The sequence below is a fragment of the Opisthorchis viverrini genome (genome assembly GCF_000715545.1).
Source record: "Opisthorchis viverrini unplaced genomic scaffold opera_v5_84, whole genome shotgun sequence".
NCBI lineage: Eukaryota > Metazoa > Platyhelminthes > Trematoda > Opisthorchiida > Opisthorchiidae > Opisthorchis > Opisthorchis viverrini.
In genome coordinates this window covers 1517109-1542006 of record NW_008751741.1, presented here as the reverse complement: position 1 = coordinate 1542006, position 24898 = coordinate 1517109, and the positions used below count along the sequence as shown (strand labels likewise).

At 42.5% G+C, this 24898-nt stretch overlaps 1 protein-coding gene across 1 annotated transcript in view; it reads left to right on the top strand.

Moving 5' to 3' along the window:
• T265_13623 (hypothetical protein) overlaps positions 1-24898 on the top strand; it is a gene marked incomplete at both ends in the record, with an annotated part of 54831 nt that overhangs the window by 29099 nt on the left and 834 nt on the right. The window contains 4 exons of the mRNA XM_009169741.1: positions 10770-10852; positions 16931-17002; positions 19545-19662; positions 23380-23624. Of these exons, the coding sequence (XP_009168005.1) occupies positions 10770-10852; positions 16931-17002; positions 19545-19662; positions 23380-23624 (518 nt within the window). The remainder of the gene's footprint in view (positions 1-10769; positions 10853-16930; positions 17003-19544; positions 19663-23379; positions 23625-24898) is intronic.

The window sequence follows — 24898 nt, the reverse complement described above, 5'->3', positions numbered from 1 at the left end:
TTCTTGGGCATTGTTACATCATTGTTACATCATACTCGGGCATCGCATTGCACTATGTCACTGTTAACACTACGCCGCATGCAAGCCTAGTACTCACCAAGGACTCAGCTAAAATTCGCCCGAATCTCTCGTTTATGCTGCACGAAGAACAGCTCTCGTTTCACTTCAAGATATAAAACTGTACTTTAGTACTACTCACAGGGTCGTCAGGAACTATGAACAGCCCACTACCGGTTTCACCCTCATGTGATGTTCTGTTCCCGAAAGTCCCATCGGTCTTATGTAGTACGTGACCACCAAACATATTAAGTTGCATCCAATACGATCCCCAGGTGAAATTTAAGTCGATCGAAGATGAGAGATTCTGGAGAATTTCAGTTGTCTTTCGTTGAGCGCTCATTGTCCCACCAACCTTGTTCTGAAATTCAAACTGAGCAACTGTGAATTCGAAAACTTAAAAAACACATGTTTAAAAAAATGAAGACACTGACAATAGACTGGACTAAACTCCTATTTACCAGAAGCACATACTCAAAGACAGCCCGATATTTCCCTGGGATAGATGTTCAAATACACGAATCTATCTTTTCTTGATAGGATACTTACCACCTAGGACGAGCTCAGTTTTAGAGCCAGTATTTTACTTCACAGATGGCGTCTTCCTGATTAAATTCGCGAGTGTGGGGAAAGACGAGAGTATCGTGGAACGTTTCGAAGTAGGCTGAAAGTAGCGACTCTAGCATAAAAAGCCAGACTCCTTTTCCCTCCAACATCGTTGAATTTCCAAATGAGCATTCTAACGGACTTGTTTCTACTTACAAGCATGTACAAAATACCTAAAAAAAAAGTGGCATGTGACTTGACTACCGGTCATCGTTCCAGACAGTGTTGTGCCTGAACGCGTTGGATGTGGACGGGTGTGTTCGATGATTTCAGTCGCCGTAGGCAGGTGTGAGTGCACGACTGCGCCTAAGACACAGATAATGGACAAAAAATTCTCCAGAAGCATGATGACCACTAACTGTCTGATAACTGTATTCCTGAAACAATGAATAGGCTCAGCTACGTAACATGACCAGGAACGAACGCCATTTTCTGTCGCTAGCTTAGCTTGACCAAACTGAATATCACGATCCCCTTTCACTAAGAAGTAACTCGTTTAAAGGAGATCTAGTGCACAACTTCCAACCACATTCTATGTTCCTGCACGAAACATTTTTCAAACCTAGAACTGCTCGTTTCCATTGACGAGAAAAATTACCACAAAAACCCTGTTGTTTGTTGCTAACCCAGATTGACCGGTCAACCGTCACTTAAGTGAAACGTTGATGTAAACGGCCCCAAAGTAACAAACTACTTACAAAGTTTCTGCAAACGCTTTGACAGCCAACTATCGTTCCTGTCCTACTAGGAGCTCAACAGGTCGGTGTGATCCCACAGCGCCTACCAATGGTAACTTGTGATTTGTCGCAACGCTAACAGACTCCCTTTAATTGAGTTGACTCAATCTAGATATTGTCCACACATGCACTTACTGGAACACCCTCCCTATTCGCAATCTGATTAAATGATAACGAAGCCCAAGAATGAAATGAAGTAACTGCTGAAATCTTTGTGCCTAACTTTTTCGTTTTCGCCTGAAAGTACAAACATTCCAAACAGACTACAGTTTTCTGACCCTTGAAAGTCAGATTTAAACAATGAAACAATTGTGATCGCACAAGATATTTGACGTAGTGTAGCACGAGTGTCCGATGAGTTCACTTGCGGCTGCAAAACGCCTATCTGGTGGTACAAAAATTGTAGGACAGTAAAATACGTCTTGCTTGTAGATTAGTCGGTTGCTCAACTGTTCGCCGAGCTGGGTGATTTCCCTCCACGCACCGATCGAGTTTCTATGATTGATGACGAAACGTTTGCAAGCGAATTGCCAAGCTTGATAAACACATCGTAAGCCACCTGACCTATAGCTAGTCAAAGCACCTGAGCTATCAATATTCCGAAACGCTGCCGCAAAAGGTCCGTTGAGCACATGACAAAGGAAATACGTAGCCGAGTTACTGGGAATGATTTGGGAAACTGAGAGTGTATTTGAATGTTTGGATGAGTAAAGCTCATTACATTTTGACTGTTTATGTTGGTGTAATTTGGGCCTACCTCCATCCATTTTCTCATTCGAAGACCTCAACCCCAAAACAGGCATGATTAACATCCCCGCCTGATTCGAATTCGGCCACATCATTGACCGGCGTTTCGAATGAACTTAATGAATTGATGGTTTGATAAATTTCTTGTCTGTAGTTTTCTTAAACTGTCACTGTTTAATCGATGCGTATCAATGTTCCAAACTAAGTATACTAATTTTGAGCTGGCTGACCTTCCACCAAGGTTAGTAAGATGACAAATGCTCACCCAGCTGGGTAATTTCATGTAAGACGTCCCACCACCAAACAAGACCACACAAGCAGTACACCATAGGTTGTGTATTAAGCTTTCGGTAATGAATGAATAGAACCCTTCAGTCATGCCTTCTTTGATGTCAACTGCATTCCCTCCTTGACGCGTAGCTTGACTGACAGTACTTTGTTATGAGGCCTCTAGGGCTAGGAGACACTCATAAGTGAATTTTGTGAAAATCGGTCTGCGTTAGAAGATCACAACCTCCAGATAACCAATTAACACAAGCCAAAGTCTCCTCTTAACTGGCGCCCCACTGTCTATACTACGGTAGTTTCAAAAACAAAAATTAATGATTGTAGGTTTTACCCTGTAACCAAAAGCCAACCTTTGCTGCAACCTCCAGAAACACCTGTCCAGTTGTTCCACCCTCAATGGGAAACATCAATAATGGGCGCTCATCAAAGTTAACTGAAGAGTAAGAATAGTTGAATCCTGTACCATTCGGTCAATGTACAATCGTATTAGCTTGCATTTACGTGAGTTAAAAAGCCATTGTCCTTTCACTTCGTGTTTATTAGCTCCACGGGTGTGACGTCTCAGCAAATTTGTAAGTGGAGAATAGATTCGGAAGACTCATTCGTAACCCTTTTTCTTCACAATGCGAATAACCTATGCCAAAGTGGGCGTGATGTACTCTTAGTACCTCTTCTCAGCAGTTGACGTCGAGTACGACATCGTCTGTATGACCTTAGCGGCAGTAAGTATAAGAGCTTGAATCAACTTTTGGTCGATAATTCGACGAATGAAAACTGACCCTCTGCCCCTGTCCTAATGACCTCTACACACACGTATAAGAGAGGAAAAAAGAAAATAAATTCGTAAGACACTCATTTGGTTTAACCAGAAGACTCAACTGATTCACAGCTATTCACGTGGTTGGTGATACACTGAACGTTTCAGTTGGTGCAATATTCGAGAGATTGCATCGACCTTAGCAATGACACTGAAGTAACCTAGTGCTCCATGGTTCGACCAAAACCGTATCGGCAGGATATAAAGTCAGCATTGATAAGGCAACAGATTACGCATAAGTTAACTGATGAACTTCTCGTGGATTTCGGGGGAAATAAAACATGCACCTTCCAGGTCGAAGCCGGAAACTCTCACGGATTTGGGGTTATTGATCGGTAAATATGCAATCGCTATAATGTTCAATATTTGGCGATCTGGACAGCTCTTATTATGTTTTTACCATTGAAACCACTCAGTTTTCTTGTTTAGTAAACGTTTTGGGCAAGTCTGTTAGCTGAATGACATTGACTGCACTACACCAAAGTCACATTCTCGCGGCCCACAAGTTTCCCGAAAAAAATTGCACTTAAGAAGTTGCTTGGTGAAATGTTTTGGCAAAGTCCCATGAGATTTACCGTATGGGACTATTTTCACTATCACAAATTTACTGCATGAATTGTGTGTGTGTGTAACAATTCATTTTGTGTAACATAACTAAAGTTTTGGAAACAGAAAAAGCAACATGATTTCAGTGCCACAAGGCTGCGTAAAGTGTTGCAATCCACTATATTACTTTCACGGATTGTCAAACGTGTTTAGTCATACCTCGGATTTTCCACTGGTCATAACAGCACGTTCGTCAAGAACACTCTGTTCCTACCTGGACTGGGTCGATCTTTTAAAAGCACCCTGTACGACGAAGTAAGATTTTTCAGCAGATATACTGAAGACCAGGAAAACCTTTCATCTCTTTACTTCGAACATGCCAGTATCTATTTGCGGTTGAGGTCCGTTTAAAATGGATGGTTTTCTTATCAATGTACCACATTCCTTTTCCCGAAGTTAACCATCCAGCTAATTTTGACGGGCCTGAGAAATATTCAACGCTCATAAGTTTAGAGCCCACTAACAACATACAAACCTATCAATCCGTGTTTGCGTTCCATTACTCAAAATTCAAGAGGACATCTTGGTTAAATCCGGCAACTAGAAACAAGAATTTCTCTTCAGAAACTTCGAAACAGCTCAGAGGGATAAGCTAGTGCACGATATACTGAGTGTAGTTCGCCATATCTCTTCCGGTGTGCACTGCAGAAAACTATCGGATAACTAAGCGAAACAAAACGAGAGCCTCTACCATTGGGATGTCGGAAGTAAGTCAATCACCCCGGAGGTGGGGGAGAAAGTACCAGGGACATGACCGAACTCTTCCGTTTGCACCGTTCCAGTTTTCATCCTCTGATAGCAATAGGTTTAAGGCATTGTAACACCTTACCGTCCGTGGTCCTGTAAACGATTTGGGGCGCGATCGCAAGACTGACACAATGTCCACGTGCAAATAGTTGACGGGCTATCAATGAGGTCGATGCTTGTCTCAGAGTTGAATTTGCATCCGACCCTGGATGGGCGGTTTGATCCATACGCTGATGCATCGTTGATGTTCTTGAGCACTTAAATGCGCTGCATCATGAACGAGGGTTCTAGGCGAGTCTCCCTTCAGAACAAAAGCGGTAAGAAAATAATTGCATTTTGCTCATTTCGTGCAACTTTGGTTCAACTAGAATGTAAGTTGACGGATTCTCGGGGATTGCACTTACTTGATAAACCCCAAGAAGAACAAAACCGGTCGTCGGCTGTCGAACGATTTTCAGCAACCTTATGAGTAGTGCATTCAAATTCAAAAACATTTTCGCGTCACCAAATGCAGACTTATTCATGCTGGAGTAAGGTATTACACCTAATGACACCTCGTGGCGATAGTCCGGTTGTCTTGATACTCAGTTTTCAGCGACTGAAAGTGAACAACTATATATTTTTTGGTATAATATCTATGATGGGATCTGAATTTGAGATTTCGTCTTGCCAGTGAAACTAATCTATGCGGAAATTACTATATAGTTGTTACATCTTTGTTGAATAGCACCAGCTTTAGGCATGAAACCCAGAGACATTAATACACGGGTTTGATCATTTAAGCGTTCGACCATGAGTGGTTCAACATCACCTTGATTATCTCTCAGCTGGACAGGATATTTTCAATTGGAAATCATCAACTTTCTTGATACTACCATCAGTTTATATGTGGCTGAAAGCGGGAATAATTTCATAAGACGAGTGAAACTTCCACCTGGGAATCCACTGCTCGAGGAGCCAGCCAATACGTATGATGAATCCACGTGACGTGAATTTCGTGAGTGAGGGATGAGCGGCGCTTTCACCTGCCTGGGCGCGAGCTAACTACACTGCTGTTCAGCTGCTTGAGGCCAAACAGCTAAGTATTCAACCACTGGCCCGAAAGTCACGTGCGTGATGCTGATGATTCCCAATAGCATTGGAACAGCTTTTCATCACAGATTGGCTTTACTTAAAGCGGGAAACCTCACCTGAAAATTACCCTACCTTCTCACAGTAGTTTGATGAGATTACCGTGAAAGTTCAAGACGATATGTGTGTGGAATTCATGACAACACAATGTGGATTTTGATGTTCTTGATTTGGTAAAATGAAACTAGTTGTTCATCAGCCGAGGTCCAAAGCAGGCTGGTGTCATGACGCTGTAACTTAAATTAAGTGGGACATTTCGTGACCTTTGATCATTTATCCCGTAATTATTTTTCTTTCTGTCATACAGTCCGAGCCAGTTTGACGCAGGCGAAGTTAATTACGGCAACCTTTTAGGATTTACTAAGGCTTTCATTTATAAACTACGGTAGACTTTGTCCCGTTCAAGAAAGACGGCTCTTTACTCTTCTCATAGTTACGGGAATAAGATGAAGTGTATTACACTGACATGTTTTTCAGCCCAGGATAAATTCGAAAAATAGTCGTCACGGTAACCCAAACCAATCACTGAGTTCAGTTATGCTTCACCCACCCACCGTTGGGTTTAACTGTAGAATTGTGCTCTTGTCTACACTTTCTTACCAGGTAACGTTATATCAGTACATACTTTGATGCCTTAAGCCTTAGGCGCATCAGGGTTTTCAGATATCTAGTCTAGATGCTGAATACCTTACGGAAAGCTGTTCGTATGTAAAAGTACACTCATGCCAGACAAGTACATCCACCACATGAGGAGAGGACTCATCATCAGAATGGACAAAAGAGACAAGCAAGAAAGCCATCCTTCTGGCGGATCAAAGCCCTCGTGTCTGCACTTTTGAAGGTGGGCAAATGAGTCTGATTATACAAGACTACATGTATGGACGAACAAGCTACCGTCGAGCGTTGGCGGAATTCAACACCTTGCGCTGGTCTGAAGGCCATCCTAGTTTGTCCTCTTTCGCAGAAGAAACGGGCAAACCTGTTGCAAAGTACAAATTCTCCAACCTACTGTAAAGAAATTTCATAAAAATTCAAACTTGCACTTTCGGGCAGGAAAAAATTTAAGAGTCCAGAGAAAACAGCATGCATCGTAAAACAGTGCTAGGACGAGAGGAAGATCTTCATTGGACCGGGGTTCCAACTATCAACGCTATTCACGCTTGTGAAGTGGTTATCCTCTCACAACTGCACTTGAACACCACTCATAAAAACGGAAAACTTGTCCCCTACCAGAATTGTTTTTCTCGTAGCAAAACATTTTGATACTTTTGTGTGTTTCACATTTATTGTTGTCCATTTCCGTTTTTGTGTGTGTCATGGTAACGCCGTGACTATTGAACCGGGTGTGAGTGTATGTGTGTGCTCTTATCAACACACATCAATCTACCTCACTATAATGCTCCTCGTGAGTCCTGACAGCGCGATGAATTCAGTTAGGACTAACTAGACCTTTGTTTCGTCAAACACAATAATAAATCATTTCAGTAAAGTTGAATAGACGGCTTTCTGTTTCATATGTACGCCATTCATGTGACAAAGGAGAATACAAACCTAGAAGCCCGCTTTATTCGGCACAGTATGGTATTGATTAGAACGTGGGAAATAACTTGTGAGGAGGATGAACCTTCCTGAAATTCAGTCCCCTCATTTATGGTGGATAATCACCGATTTCGCTGGAGTGATAAGTGGTTTAGTTCAATCCAAATCGGTTGGACGGAACAATTCTCCGGTCTCGTAGAAACTACTTGGGCTGTCCAACAGACAGATTGTTTTTATAGACAGAATCTTCATCCAACGCCATGTAACCAGTAGAGTAAAAGTAAAATATTGATGAATTTCATGGACTGCACCGCAAAATGCAAGCTGTCTCACTCGCTAAGAGTTTCTGTTGGTGTTCGTTGTTCTACAAACTTGACCAGCTTGAAAACAGTCATGCCCAGTCTACCTCAAACTGAGGACGTTTCTCACGATTTCCTTTCGATAATTAAAAGAACCCGACCTAAAATACTTTGGATTCTTTAGTTGTGACAGTGGAACGCCAGGTGACCATAAAGAACATCGCTGAAAATTTAACGTTCACCGATATTCTAAAGCCTCCCCCCCCCCGAACGAGTAACCCAACTTTCGAGACCACATACTTTTTGGGTAGATATATAAGTAAACCTTAACCGAATTCCACATTTGTGAGTAGGTTATTAATATTTATGCTTCTTGTTCTTTGCATTAACTATATAATCATCACGGCTGACTTGCATATATCGCAATCAATCATTTGGAGCGTGATTGCGCTTACCTAGACAGAGCAAGGTAACCGGTTGTTTGTCATCCTGACAATCGTCTCCATCGAAACCAAAATAGAAGGTTCCACATAGCCGTTATTCGATGCAAAAGCTCGTACAGTTTCAGCCAGTAATATGCCAGATAGTGTCTTGTCCTTGGCGCATCGCTGGAACGGGACTGCTGTAGATTTACCTGCCTAGTCTTCGCAAGTACATTTTTGCACCAAATTTTGCCTACTTACATTCCCAATAGTAGACAAATTACAGTGTTGCATCCGAAATGTTTTTTGACGGTAGGTGTGATCGTTCGCCTTTTGCAGGTGTGCAGGTTGAAAAGCTTCTCTAGTAAAAGGCTTATCAGAAATCATTTCGATAACACTTCTTGCCCTAAAGGAATCTCGTGATTGTTTACATCGTATGCGAAATCAAAAACGTTGATATCACTGTTATCCCACTGACCCAACACTGGCGTGTCCAAAGTCACGTTCCACAAGGGGTGGAAAACTAGGGATACACTGCTGCGTAATCAGATTTTTTCGTTTTACTTGATGGACCCTCTTCTCAGCCTAGTTGCAGCGACATCGCCTGCGTGAATGTGGTTAAATACTGCCCATGTGACGAGTCGTGAGCTTATGAATGACATCCCAAATGGTGAGAACCTTCAGTCTATTTGTCTGCCACCAACAAGCAAATTTATCTTCCTACTAAACAAATGATGGTTATGTACAAGCTCGCGGTTAAAATGGTCGAGTTCAAAAAATATTTTGTTTCGGAATTTGAAAGAAAGACCATCTCGTTAAACTAACTAGTCGTGTTAGTAATGGCTTCTCCGTAAGACCATATTTTCTAGTGCAAGCTGTTTATCTCTGGAGAGCAACAGTTGAAAAGGCCGAGGAAAGGGTTTTCCTTGTCAGAAACGGACTGGACGCCAGCGTAATAAAACTGGTGGAGATGTATTTTGTGGAAAAAGAAACTGGTGGGGATCCGTTTAATAAACCCCTGTGTGTTAAATCTGGAACAGAAGTCTGATTCGTTGACGTGAAAATGACATGAGAATATTTAGCGTTGATTGGTCAAATCATATTTAGAGTGAGCAGGCTAGTCCAAAAGGAGACTGCGGTGGGACAAGGAAGGGGTTGACCTTTCAACTCAATCTACCAGCTAGAGAATAAGTTTCGGTTTGTTGTCCAGTAAGAGTCTTTCGACTGTGTTTTCCGAGTGAGAACAAATGCTGCCTGATACGCACTGGCATTTTAAGAGCTTACGGATCAGGTGCTTGTAGACAACGAGTTCGGGGATCAATCGATTCTCGGACCGTCTTGCGGCATCCCCGTAAATTGTTCCTGATCTTTGAAGGATTAAGTCTCCTTTCACGTTTCCGCATTCCTTTCCTGTACGAGCTTTTGGCGCGGTAGTGCTGACGACGTTTCTTTACATCTACACAGTTCCCCATTCTGCTGCTGACTGACAGTCACACATGATGCCAACTGGAAATTCGCTAACCCGGGCCCACAATCTCCTTTCACGTTTCCGTATTCCTTTCCTGTACGAGCTTTTTGTGCGGTAGTGCTGACGACGTTTCTTTACACCTACACACTTCCCCATTCTGCTGCTGACTGACAGTCAACTGGAAATTCGCTAACCCGGGCCCACTCCTCAAAGTACCATCAACCTATGGCACGTTGTAGATAAAGGACAAGATGGTTGTCTTCACCGGATAATACACCAACAACTGTTCTGTTGTACGAAGCTGGTAAAAACAGCTTCCATGTGTAAATGAGTGAATGAATCTGCACTGGTGATAGAGCGATCACACTGTCGGGATGGTTGACCTATTTGGATTAGAATGCTGTGCATGGTAACATTGTAGCCCCATGCTGCAGCGTCATCAAATCACACGATCAGACTGTTCGAATCTGGTTCACAATATGCTACTGCTGTAAATAAGCTTTGTTCTACTGTCAAAAATTCTCCGAAATTCAATCCCTTATTTGTGGAGTTTTGATGGAATGAAGGTCGTTGAATGGCATCGGGCTTCCAGTTCATCAACTTTGAGGGAATGGGTCACTACAATAAGCTTTTCAACAGTTCGCCATAAAAACGTGAGATACATCTAGCGGGAACGCAAATAAGTTGGTGTTCAGATGTTCTCATCAAGTTTCTCTGGCGGAAACCTGTGTGCTTTTCTAATTCTCAAAGGTTGATGGATTGTACACCTGACTCATTAGAAATTTAATGGGTAACTTCATCGAACTTCAAGGGTTCCGGCGAACTGTCCCGCATCAAATAACACAGGATACGTCTTGAACTTTGCACATTCCAGTATGAGCTGTAACACAACGTCGCTTATAAACAAATTTCACGCGCGGATTGCAGATTCTCGATAGAGATATTCTTTTGCTCAGTACATTCCATACTGTGTTTATGCAGGGCATTCGTTTCTTGGTCGCCAAAACTTATCAGACAGGAAATAAAGGCACAAAAATATTATCATTCTTATTATCACCAACTTGATGATGAGCTGAAAGCCGAGGGCCTTTCATGAGACTTCAAATGAGAGGGAAAATCCCAGTTGAACATTCAAGCTAGGGCTCTGTCGTATCAAGTATCAAGTATTCCAAAAACAGCACCAGTTCATTTGCTGTTCCCTCACTTCAGCTGAGTAGTGAAAAAGTGGCTGATTTCTTTTTATATTTTCCAGAGCCTATGTGATCAACATCACTCTTATTCAATTGTTACATTCTTCCATTCCAGGAAATTTGTATCCAAGGCATCGGAAAATATTCGAGGAGAGTAAATACTTTGCCGGGATTCAGATACCTGCTATCACAAATGTGGTGAGTGGGGAAAAAGGGTAGAAACATTACTGAAAATTGTGTTGCTGAATCACTCAGGAATGCCACATAATTTAGTTGTAAAATTGATCTTCAGACGATGGACAAAGTTTAATACTTTGCTGATGTTTCTGGCCTTTTTCAACCGGGAAAACAAACGCTTACTTCTCCCCGTCATTTTACTTGATATCCCAACAAGTACGCACATTTCTGGTGGAAAATTTTTCAGTTGTACCAAATAAACTTCCCAGGTTTCACCTACTTTTTACGTTTCAGGACACCTTACCTCAGTTGCATAAAATGGAACACCTGCCCTTCTGAAGGAAGAAGGGTGGAGCAACTTATTTGGTTCTAATTCTGACTGACTGTTCACCTAAAATGCATACTGTTAACCATGACCCGGAAAAATCGACTTTTTGACACAATCAGCTTTGCCATTTTACAAGATTGCTGTCGATCTGCTCGCACAGCTGCGTCAAATCTGGTCGAATAGGGCTATTATTGGAAAGCATATGGTAGGGGTTGAAACGGAGGAGTAGGTAAGAGTCGCATACAAGCGTGTCAAACAGTCATACCGCAGTTGCCTCATCATTGTTGGAAGCCTTATACTAACAGCAGGACAGCGAGCTGCTAAGAAAGTTTGGGTGAAAAAAGTGGGACTTCAATGACGACTTGACATGCACTGATATGTAGCTACAGACAGTTTGTGAAATATACGCTTGCCGTGTGCATCAATGAACCATCGAGAGCAGACAGACGTTATCGCCGTCTAAGAAATCCGGTTCAGACGGTGCTCATTATCTGCTGTGTGGGAGCCGAGTTGCTGCTCAGTGCAGCTTGTTTTCATTAGGGATGATCCGAAACAGAGTATCGTCTAAGGAGAATAAAAGGGTTTCTATATTCTGCTAACCCATCAACACGTTTTTTATCTAGCATAACTTAAGCAAATGGTTACTTTGCATATAATGAAGAACTACAGTCATCCGACAGCTTTGTATCTCATTTGCATCTCAAATGAAAGGAAGGTGAAGTCCATCGGAGGCAACGCTGAAAACAAACCATCCTGGGCCGTTTTAATTTGCTTGAAAACCAGCCCAATGCGTTTCTTGAAAACCGCCAGTTTAAAACACCTTTAAAAATTCAATAAAATGAGCGCTCTAGCGCAGAGACGTCTATAAATACTGACATGTCGATGAGACGGCGTCACTGTTTTTAGCTGCAACAATTGGGACGTTCCCAACAATAACAATGGAAAGTTTGTACTCTCACACCCGAAATAAGTCATTCTCTGTAACGGATTATGTGCCATTTGTGACATCTTTTGTCGGTCTTGGTGTCATCGTATGAAAATGAAGTTGCAAATATCCAAATATGGCTTTCGACCAGATGTAACGCTACGAAGACTAGCGCATAAAACTATTAATCGGGGCAAAGCGGTCAGTTTGTAAGGAAATCTTTGTCGAGAAATACACTCATTTGCAAATCAATTTGGTTATCACGGGAGACTCAATTGGATCTCTCGTTTATGATGTCCTCCAACTAAATGTGCTGCACACAGGCCGCCTAATGATTCAGTTGGCACGATATTCGACATATCACAGTATATTTTCATAAAGGAAACTACTCACAAGGTCGAAGGGTTTTCAGCAACCTTGTGAGTAGTTTCCTTTATGAAACCTTTGTCCTTAAAAAGTATTAACCCAAGACAAAGACCACTGCTGGCATTCCTGAAAGGAGGTCCGCATAGGAGGTATCCGACCGCAGTTGGATAAAAACGAACGTGACGTGCATAGCTCATACATCCAAGCTGAAATTTCAGTGTACCCAGCTAAGCGATTGATGCGTGCTACTGGAAACATCAGTACAGTCAAAAAGCAGTAGAGTAAAATAGCCGATTCATTTGTGATCAACCGATTGACTTAGTTAATCAACTAAACGAGGAATTTGATCGATAAATAAGGCAAATGAGCAGTAAAACGATTAAGTAACACCCTGGGATGCACAACCTTGCTTGAGATTGAGTTGTGTGATTCTGACCTCCCCTGGAGTTTCGAGCTTTTGAAGCATCTGCTATGGGTTTTGTTTCGTCTGACTGGTTCACTCACGGATAGTGGGTTGGTGAATGTTATCACCAGTTATCACAGTGATCATCGTAGGGAATCTGTGAAGTTATCGGCCGTCGTACGGTGCGCATATCACGTGAATAATAACGTGGAGTTCATGAGGAAATTTCGTTTCACACGTGGGTTATGGGGCCGCCTGGGGCGAACGTCGAGTGGGAAATCGCATTTTCTCGTCAATCGAGTTATGATTTCCACATAGTCACAGAGAATGTGGGGGTAATTTCACATGTCCGCATCATCAGATATCAACTGCGAATGGTCTGTTGCATCTCTAGGTGAACCGAAATTCATGGGACTATAAATGCAGATAAACCTCAACGCTGTCATATAGATTCAACTTTGGTGCCTAAAAGATAGTCTCTCCGTTCTCGATGGCGTAACAAGCGTACAGACCAGCAGTCGGTGGTGAGAGCATGCATACTAACACGGTGCACGTGACGCAGCCAACATTTCTGTGAAATCGCCACTGCAAAGTCTAAACCAGATGCAAACGATAGAAATACTTAAAGGTCATTCCGTTTTAAATAGGAGTGTAAATTTTTTCAACGGACAACACGCGACTGTTTGGAGACACAGATGTAGCGCCGAGCATCGTACCGTGATCCGAATGGTGAAGCATTCGGTGGAGAAAACTCTATGATTCAACCAAGCTGTATAAACAGTGCAGAAAGTTGTCGGGCCCGCCACTCTTAATGGACCTTCAATCCTTTGGCATTAGTCAGACAGAAAGATCAGTCGGTCAAGGATATCAAAGCCAGCGGACGGTATACTTTGCACAATACATCACTGTGCAGATTCTGCCGTTCGGTAGGTGTGTCAGAAATAAATGTGCAACTTCTTGACTAAAACCACTACGCATGAGGTTGCTTAAAACTCCTGAGCAGCCAATGGTTGGTTTCACCTATCTTGGGGCTCATCAGGTAGGCGCAGTCTCCCATTTCTCCCCCAACCTACTACTCTACCCAACCTTCTACTACTCCACTTAAACACAAGCCAGAGACCATTCGCAGAATGCACTCAGTGACAGACCAAGCTTGTTTAAGCTCATTTTTTTGAACCAACACCTTACCCTAATTCTATTGTGTATGATGCCTCCTTACCTAATTCGGCCAAATATGTGTCACACACCAAAGCTGCAGAACAAGCACTGATATGTTTGTATGAAACAGCGTGACAAAAGCTCTGTCTTACGCATTTCAATATGCACACCGATTGGTCACTATAGAGCTTGGATGCAATCTTTCAGCGGCCGCGTGAATAGGATTGTGGACTAATGCCACTACGAGGACTGGATTCTGAGTTCACGTGGGTGTTTTAGGCTTTCTTACCCTCATTCCCCACAGTTTGTAATTATGTGGCTTTGGAAATGAAGATGCAAACATTTTTCATAGGTAAACTAGCGTTAACAAATTCAACAAAAGGCACTGGGACTCGGCCAAAATAGGAAAAATTTCCCATAAAACTTTCGATAAAGTCCAACCGCAAGTATTATAGCTAGTGCTTAACTCAGATGTTCCTCCTGTACTATACTGTTTATCCAATGCATTACAATCACCCTTTGATGACCACTATAGTGAGTGACCACAGCCAATAATGATTGCGCGATATATGTATTCTGTATTCTATACATGTTCCATATAAAATCTATAAGGTTGATGAAAACTCCTCGGTAACCCACTGCGGGTTTCACACTCCTTGAGGAAACTTAGATGAAGTGCCCGGGTTTTCGTCAGTCTTACTTTTTAATTGAGCATCAAAAGGCACATGTGTCTGAGCGATAGGACAAATGGTTTGTATTCTGACGGCTGGTTACCATGATATAATCATTCTAGATACTGGTACCAAACCATCGAATTAGTTCTGCGAGTCCCTTTCAGACGCTACAGAGAAGCATCTCGAAAACTCTAGCCTATGGTTGTACTGATAGAAGAGTCTCTGATCCATCTGTTGAATGTTCATGACGAAAGAGAGTAGTGAGTGGACAAAAGATATGAGTATCCCACACATCCCCGCCAAGTCAGGCTCCACATCACACATCATTTCCTGCTCATCGGGATAAGGCCCACAGCCATCTGCAGCTGAAACGACATGTACTGGGTTAGATCAAGAATGCCAGTATTCATCGAAAGGGATATCCGATCTCAAGCAGATATGGGTCTATTCCATTCTGAATCTACGTTTGGGCGCGCTAAAAACAGTTGCAGCTCAGTAAACGCGAGCTTGGAGGTTTTGAGTGGTTTGTACTGAGACGAAGCGGAAGACTCAAAAGCATCTTGCCTTGGATCATCTGTATTGTTTATTGGTGAAGGCGTCTCTAATACCAACGAAAGGAAGAAGGCCTTCTGTAGTATCGGTATTTTCCTCAGCTTAGTTCTCGGTCTGAGCCTCCCAACCTAGCGTTCACGTCAAAACGACCACCAAAGGTGAACAAGGTCTATTAATGCACAAAACGAAGTCAAGAACAGTTGTACAGCGCTTCGAATATATATCGTAAGCGGTTACAGGGTCAGGCTTATCGGCAGCGCCTAAAGACGTGCGGTATAGCGGGATCCATGTGGAATTCTGCCTAACACTTTCGCTGAGGAGTTATTTATTAGGAGATGTCAACTGACCGGTTACAGACCAATGGACAGGGAAGTAAAACTCTCATTTGCATCTTATTTACAAAAACTGGACATCCATCTTCTTGAACTTTCCTGGATATTCATTGACTCCAATCATTCACTGCTCAAATCCAAGCAAATGTTAAAAAGCGACTCCACAAATTCCGCAACAGATCTCCCCTTTTCAAAAGACGCAAAGCGAAATTCCACGAACAACACATACTACTCGCGTGCTTCCCCATCAGTAGTATCACCGGTACACCAATATGCACCCTAGTTTTCAACTGAGCACGTTTAACATCGACTACCCTCCCCACCCGACTCCTCCAAAGCACAAGCAATGACGCACGAAATTCTGCGTGGTATGACCAAGTGCAGTCTTTATTTTCATCGTAATCCGGTTTTGTTATTCCATTTCAAAGATTGTCAGAGTAGTTTTCATAAAGCAGACTACTCACGAGGTTGCTGAAACTCTTTGACAGCCTACAATCGGTTCTGCTCTTCTTTGAGATAGATTCAGTTGAGTCTCTCGTGAAAATCAATTTGATTTGCAAATGAGTGTACTTGTAAACATCGGTCCAATCTGTGTTCAAGTAGAACATTAAGTTGACGGAAACTCGGGGATTGCACCTATCTGATGAGCACCAAGAAGGGCGAAACCGGTCGTGGGCTGTCGAAGAGTTTTCGACAAACTTGTGAGTAGTTTCCTTAATCAAAATGTACAGCGATATCCCCATTGTCGTACCATGAGGCGGCCTTTGTGCTGCACATTCATTTGAAGAAGATCATAAACGAAATATTCGGTCGAGTCTCCCGTGAAGTCAGATGAATTTGCAAATGAGTGTATCTGTCGAATTGTCAGTGTGACTTTAAATCTTTCATAAAACTGGGAAAAGACTATGATAGTATTTCTCAATTAATCGGCTTGAATAGTTTAGTTGTGTATTATTTAGCTTTTCTACGACAGTGAGAACCCAATGATTACAGTCCTCAGCAAGACTAGCCCTGTGGTGCCAAAATGACCCGGAATTCGATCCGTTATCTTCTAAAGGGAGTGTTTTCGTGAATTTGATAACAGTGAGAACCCAATGATTACAGTCCTAAGCAAGACTAGCCTTGTGGTGCAAAAATGACCCGGAATTCGATCCGTTATTTTCTAAAGGGAGTGTTTTCGTGAATTTGATTTCTTTCACGCACCTCCATAAGATTTCATCCCTAACTCTTGTATGGTTTCAGCAGACAGTTGGAGTTAAATGTAATACGACATTCTGCCTAGTGACGAATTTCATATTTTCGCTAGTTTGATAGCACGAATCACTAGAACGTAGCTTTATTATCTTTTTTCGCCTACACAGGAGCCTTTGGAGAAGAGGTTTGAGAAAACCAACGGAAATGGCCTGAATAGCAAGGAAATGGATTTCCTTCAGGTCAGTTTATTGTATGATTGATCTCGAATTGTAAAGTGACTATTTTGAGTTCATTCTTTTGAATATACGAAGGGAACTTTTTCAGAAAGCTCTAAATGTACTGTATAAGTTAACCAATTCAAAGGGACAGGAAAATGAATGTATTATGACAGTGTTTAAGAAATAAAAAACAGCATAGTTTCTCGGCGAACTTTAATGATTTACTGAGCGAAAACCCAGATCCACAGTCACAAAAAGCTTCATCCTGGTTTACTCACTACTTATTTTCTCATGTTCAACCACGGTTAAATGCACAATGTGTATTTCTGACGCCTCACCGCATCTAGGTGATCAAGTAACCAGTTTACTAGAGAATTTCGCATATTTTCACCACCCAGACACGTGGATTCAGAATAAGGCTTGGCAAGCAATTTGCGATAAATAGCTTTCTAGTAAGATATAGCCACTATAACTCTCCGCTACCGTGCTTTTTGCACTTCGGTCAGATAACATGCAATCGTCGCAATCAAGATTTCTGACTGACTTTGCGTTTCAACATCCTGTTCAAAATCGGTCCTGCTCTTGGCTTGTATGCCTTGAAATTCCCTATCCTCCAGTTATGTTTCGGAAGCAACCAGTGGGGATTCTGGTTCATTTCAACCTATTCTGTCTGGTTAAAGTTCCATTGACCAAATGTACCGGTATCGAAATACAGGCCAAAATAGGTTAGTGGACAAACACTATGGAAATTTAAAAAGAACGTCTCCCTGCGTATGCCAAGCAAGTCACAAAATACGAAGTGTTCTCACTTGTAAACTGAGATAAGTCTTCTAGTAATCATACAGTATCCGAGGAAGTGCAAAAAATCTCAGCAAACAGATGACTTCAGCTCTGATCGGGTACGCCAGTAGCGACCCATTTTTACTTGAGTCGGGTATTTGTGAACAGACGATCTACTATTCTACCGGAAACGCAACTTTCAATGCATCCTATGTAGTTCGGCAACCAAAAATGATACTTCTATCCAGTGTCTTACATTTGAGAGTGCGTGATCGCTTGGTTGCCCATTATTTCTGACCACCTGTCAAGTCTAATCAGTCAAACGGGAGCATCTTTTCTGATTTGAGCACGGTCCATAATTTTAGTCTAGATGTCAGAAAATCTACGGGAATTCCTAAGGCAAACTAAATGAAAGCTGGCGTAGTTTGTTTCTTGTTGTCCCGTCTTATCTGGGATGTGGACTCTTGGTAATGTGTGCACAATGCAGCAAGACGCGAGTAACCAATAGAAAACCCTCGTCAAAAAAATGCTATCCTGAACAGCTTCGCTCAAGCTTCGCTCCTTCACTGCTACTGTACAACTAGGATAACTTGATGAATAAGTGGCACACAGTTTGTCGTAGACAACCGACTGGAACTCACTTTCTTTTTATCTGATTCCTCCTCAACTGACGATTTGGTTTCAGTGGCTACAGTATTTCCTCGTCCGCCGGGAACTAGCCAAGTCGACGTATAATCACTCCGTTTGCTTTTGAAACACCAAACACACCATCAGCTGAACAGTTCTTGAATGTTTTTGAACATCTTCCACCCATAGAGGAAAATGGTGGTAGCTCAAAAAGCGTAGATGGTCGTTACCGGGAAGCGTAGTGGTGTATAGCGGTGGGTTAGCACAACCACTAATCCACGATTACGCTCCCCAACAACGCACTGATGATGTCACCTCGATTGATGATGATGTGTTTGCAATCAAACTGCCCAGCTCAGCGGACAAGCCAACGACCATCTTCCGCCCAGTCGGAGAGAATGTCACTTTCTACTCTACAGAGACGTAATCAGAGAAGCGTTAGCCAAATACTCCGAGGCAAAAAATATCTAGTTTTGTAGAGGTTTCACTGGTTGATTTCTTTCCAAGAAGTATCCTTGCATGATTCGGGTTGTTAAACTGTTAGACAGCATAGGAATGGAGCACTTGGGTGCAATCGATGGTGTATTTATACGAATCAAATACGGGCATAGTGTGCTGGGAGCATCCGAACTTATGTTCATAGATTCTAAACATGACTTACTAATACACTACAAGGGTGACACCAGCATTCTCCGAGCTTCAATACAGAGTCGGCTAGTTTGAAATGGGGCTGGTCACTTAATAATTCTACCACCAAACCAAATATGCTGCGGAGCTCCATTTGGAAGGAACGCCAACGGAAAGTGCATCCATACGGAATTTTCCTGCAAAGACCCATGTGGCAAGTATGACAGTAAAAGTCCACTGTGCCGTACTTTTGGCGTGCATACCACCACGGCTAGTCATTCATAAAGTAGGAATGGAATAACACTAGACTGTACTTCAATTACCCAAGCAATCATGAAAGTCCACTGTGCCGTACTTCTGGCGTGCATATCACCACGGCTAGTCGTTCATAAAGTAGGAATGGAAAAACACCAGACTGTACTTCAATTACCCAAGCAATCATTCGATTTTTGAACGAACCTTTCAGTTCAGCTCAGCTCAGCTAATCTTACAACCCTCGGTTGCCCCATTTTTTTTGTGCGATCTACAGTGTTGCGTTCGGATGGATCCGTCCGAAAGATGGAGTTGTTCGGATTTGCTCAAGCATCCCTATTTTATTTCGACTGGCTCCACGGAAAAACTCAACCGGGTTCCTTGCAGAGTTCAAGGTTGGTCTCACTTTTTTCTCGCTCCAAAACTTTAGTCTGGCGTATATAATGTCGTCTCGTTTCTTGTTATTCTCTCCACTTCACCAACTGTACGTAATCACACATAAAATGAGGCATTATTAGGTAATGATGATCTTGAGTCACCCGTCCCTCCGTGTTAGAATCACGTGACTAAAATGACCGAATCTTCAGTTTTTAAATTGATGACGATGCAGTTCGGTACAACTGCGCTGTTGCTATGGTAAGTCCGAAATCTTACCTGGATGTCGATGAATTGGAGCATAAAGTTGATAAAATATTGTTCCAGTGGGCACTTTCCGTGATTATAAAGGTAGAAAAGGCACCCTCTAATGTATAAGCAGAGCTAAAAAACATGATTATTGTTCAGTAAATGAACCTGTGTTGAAAAACGAAGGTGGATTGCGTAAGTGACGGGTCAGAGCATGCAAATCTGTCAAAAGCTATGGTAATTCCTAAAGATAAAACCGCCACGACTCTTTGCATCAGGCGAAACTAGAGGGACCAAAGGAAGGCGGACACATCGGTAGAGCTGAATGCTGAAGTCCACAGAAGTGGTATTTCTCGATGGCAACAGAACCTCAAAACGCATCAACATAGAAAGGTTGAATGATTGCCTAAGACAGGGGTGACCAACTCACCATTTTAATGAATTGATTTGTCGGATACCTTCCGTAAAAATTTTGGAGGCACAACGCCAAGCAATAGTTGCAATGCTAAATTTTCGCCAAAAATTTGCACTAAAAATGTACGCTTTTAGAGGTCAGATTATTGAACATCAAGATCTGGTCAGGTGCCTCTGTCTCTTTGCTCCATTAACTGGATGTCTCACCTTCGCAGCTCTAAAACCAAGTCCACTAAAAAAGCGTACAAGCGTATTTCCTGAGAGCTGTGTTTACTCCGGCGCTAAATCAGTACGGATAGCTAAAGTAATTGAATATTTTCCCAATGGAGCTTGCAGCAAGTCATTAACAAGATTTCATAACTTACAAGAAAAGGGAGATCTGGAGATCACAGTTATCTCATCGACCCAAGACGAACATCCGCTGTCCCACTATGCAGTCGAACACCCCGGGTATTAGCATCCAACGAGGCAGTAACGACTCACCTGAGTTTTGTACGTGTATTCACTAAAACAGCTGTACACCTTGGCACTAATCTCAGACTAAGCCTCGAAACATTGAACGTTTTCACCTACTTTCCATGCTGTCACCATCTTATGAATCTAAAAACGCACGCCTCACGTAGAAGGCTGATAAAAATGGAAGAAATCTTAGGAATTCGTAAATAACGTCCTGTTATGGCTCTGACCGATAATAATTCAACTTGGTTATTTATGAATGGCGGAGGTATTCGAAGAACTTCGACCCACATCGCTTGTATTCGAGCCGCTGTACTCTCGATGTGGTGCGATAATTCCAGAAAATGCAACAGAGTTGAGTCTCGTTCATGTTCACACACATCATTATTGATGCTGTTGGCAGTCCCGGGAAAAGACCTTCAAGCGTTTGAAATGCGAAGTGCGCGTGGTGATACCACCCCAGGAATAAACTCTGGATGAGCTTCAAAATTCACTTCTAAACAGGCCATAATCTTTCTCTAGCAAACGGCGCCTATGATGAGTTCTGTGTGTCTACCATTGTCCCGGTGACTCCCCTGGCTATTTCGACTGGCTAACCTTCCTACCAGGATCTCCGGCTTAGGAAATTTTGCTTGGTTACTCGTGAGTAATCAAGGATTTGCGAAATTATTGTCAGCGTTACACGTCAGAGCAGTCCTTCTAATAGCCAATTATCCCAGTTAAGTTCATAGAACTTAACAGCCCTAATCTACGTTGCTTTCCAGGACAACAAAGAACCCGTATCAAAAGCACCGGGAATGCTATGCACGGGAAAAATGAATAAATATGGAGTTGAGATGGCCATATGTACATGAGTTCGACTGGCATCCAAAAGGAATCGTTCCGCCTAAATGTAGCTGTTCTGCTCGATGCCTAAGCAGGGTAGATTAGAAGGAGGCGGATGGTGCGGAGCCGAATGTGGTGCTAGGTGCAATCCGGTCCGAGATATATCTACTTTGAAATGGCAGTCTCGCTTAAAAGATCGTGCACAACTTTCAAGCCTTCATATCATTTCCGTGTCGATATGCCTTAGTCAAATTCTTGAGATGTCTTTATGGCATTCNCATATCATTTCCGTGTTGATATGCCTTAGTCAAATTCTTGGGATGTCTTTATGGCATTCCTGAAGCATTTGTGGTGCAAAAACGATTACCTAGTGTGAGAATATGGTAGGCTAGAAGATTCTCAACTTCTGACGTGGAACCTCAAGTAGTACACATTTCCCAGAAGGACATCTCGAGTGGACGGAGTTTCGTTTCGTCATTGCCCTTCTATGTCTGCATTTCTTGTCACGTCACCTTGTGATTTTCATAGATACTGAGCGTGCCAGTATGAAATTAATGTTGCTTTGACGGTTATTCTGGAATTAAAGGTCACTCTTGAATGATCTTGAGAAATGAAAAATGAACCCGTTTTTGCTGAATTTTCTTTACTAGGAACAAACAGCCGTTCAACTGACAAATGAAACTCTTTGAAGTATTGTATGAAGATATATTTTTCTAAAGATCCAGTATTACCGAAACTTCTCTATCAACTGACATAAAAGCAATACTTGTTCTGGACTCTGCATCTGTATCAGGGAAGAAGTCAGAAATCCTTAGTTGCATACGAATGTTATTTGGGCCGCAAAAACAGTCAATGAGAAATTCCCGTTTGTTGCTGACATGCTACGAACCGAATCAGGCATAACTGAATTGACGTATTGATTTTTGGGTCACAGAATACACTTACGACTGCATTCTTATCAGATTGATAAAATCATTTTGAGGCCGAACTTGAACAAGCATCCAGACAGACTAATAGACTATCGATCGTCAGTAGTATTAATATCGTTTCTCCATGGATCCATCAACTGAAAAAATTGACGACGTTGGCCTCTTCAGGGATGTGTTTCTTACCCTGCTAATGAGAATAGATGGATTCTGGCAACATTTTCTAACAGTAAGGGGGATTTTTGACAAAAAAAACACAAAATAGTAAACATAATAAGTGTCTAAAATTCAGAACATTGTGAGAATAAAGGCAAGGTAAAAAGGGACACAGTGCTTAAATATTGAAATACTAAGTTATTGCAGTATTGCCGTAGTATGGTTCCATTCATCAGCTTCGGTTGTAATCATTCGCGCCTTGCTTCACAAAAACAAGGAACAGCCCTCTAGTTTGTGCGTTCCACAAGCGATGATCCATTACAAAATGTTACACTGACCGGCTGAAAGCGAACATGTGTTCCCGTATAACCGCTACTCTTTGCAATCCAAATTCTGTTACAGTAATTTTGTTGGGGAACACAAATTTCAGACGATTCTCCGCAGTTCCCAGTCAACCAAAAGTGGCTCGTGAGGCGAGCGTCAAATGGTAACATTTGCATACACTAAGAGGACGGACTGTTGTCTTTTTTGTCTGATTGCAAGAATTTCGTGAATGTTCCGCGTCTAACATTTGCTGTTTCATACTAACATTTTGAAGAAAGTAAAATTGTGCTTTTCAATCCAATTCACAGTCAGCTGTTGATCACTGGTGGGTCTGTGTCACTGATCGTGTCTTGGTTAATTCTTTGTTTATCACGCTTCACCCCACAGAACTCAGCAGTTCATTACTATGTGATTCAAACACGACCACCGGGCAGTCTTCTCAACACGCCAAGATGGAACGAAATCAAGCGGGGTCCGATTCGATCTGTGCTGCAAGAACGGATCCAAAAGTCTCAACCAATACACAGCTTGCAAGCATTTCCTATCCGTTCAAGACAACCCTAAACCCCAGAATGCGGTTTGGCATTTTTAATCAGAAAAACGCTATCCAATGGGATCAGAATGGCCGACGGGTAGGTGGCAGTATATGAACTGACACGTCAACTACTCTTCTATTCTATTAAATTCAGCCGGCCACCAAAACACACACTATACACACAGAAACTTCCAGAACATGACTCATCGAGGGCGTGAAAGATGGAAAACGGTGTTCTCAGACGACAACAAACGCCTGCTCCCTCTGCGATGTTTTCTCTGGGAAGGATTGCAGTTTAGTTAAATTCACCTCACTTCAGTCTATTTCAGTTGACCACCCATCAGTCACTTACCAAGGGTCTTATTTCCAGTCACAACAGAGTTTTATTCCTTTACATCTAAAAAAACATGAACGTAATAGTCGGTTGACTGATGTGGACCGTGTCTACCTGCTCAGTAAGGTGACAAACCAGGCAGACATGCGCTAAAGGTAACGATGTGGATGCATACTCGTCACTCACCGGTTGTCTGTCAAAGGCATTGAACAACGACGTCTCAAGTGACGTGGTTTTCATTCAGCGACGCGGGCGTTGGTAGCCGGACAGATTTTACGCGTCACAGTCATTCAGCTGTAGCACCCATTCGGTGCCTAGCTGCCATACCACACGAAGGAGGGACGAGGGCTGGGATACTGCCAAGTCGCCCAAGCCTAGACAAGGGAAGTCGAGTGGCAGAGGTCAAGTTCGAACCACGGACCTTCCGGTCAGTAAATTCGCGCTCTAACCGCTTAATCCATCTCGCCCCAGCCACAGTTCTCGATACTTCTTGATATCTAGTTGCCCTTCTGTCGTTTCCACCAAGCAAGGGGTCGGATAAAAGCAACTTTCCGATGGAAACAATCCACTGATAAACAAACGAGTGTCAGGTTCATGTGATTCACTTCTCCTTCCCAAAATCAATTAGTTTAATCATCGTTCTCACCAGTCTCAGACAGTGTGTGCTTCGGAGACACCGATGGTCAAAGACCAACAGCTAAGGTGGAGCTCCTGCGTCTCCGACGTGCAAAACAGTATGGATTGATCGTTGGCTTGACCATCATCTACGCTACCTGAGCTACCAATATTTTCCTCTGCAGAAAACAGTACGGACACCATCATATTAGCATAAATAATTTCAGCGGATACCTTCATCGCACTTCTCTCAGGTGTTCTTATTTCTAAAGACCTTATCCAGAGTAGAATAGCGCCTCGTCTTTGAGGGTGTTTTAACGATAGTGTAGACGTGAGAAAAGCTTCTACAGTATTTCTGCGAAACATACATAGTTGGGGGGGAAAATTTTTCCTATATCTCACGGACAGCATAAAAAGGGTAC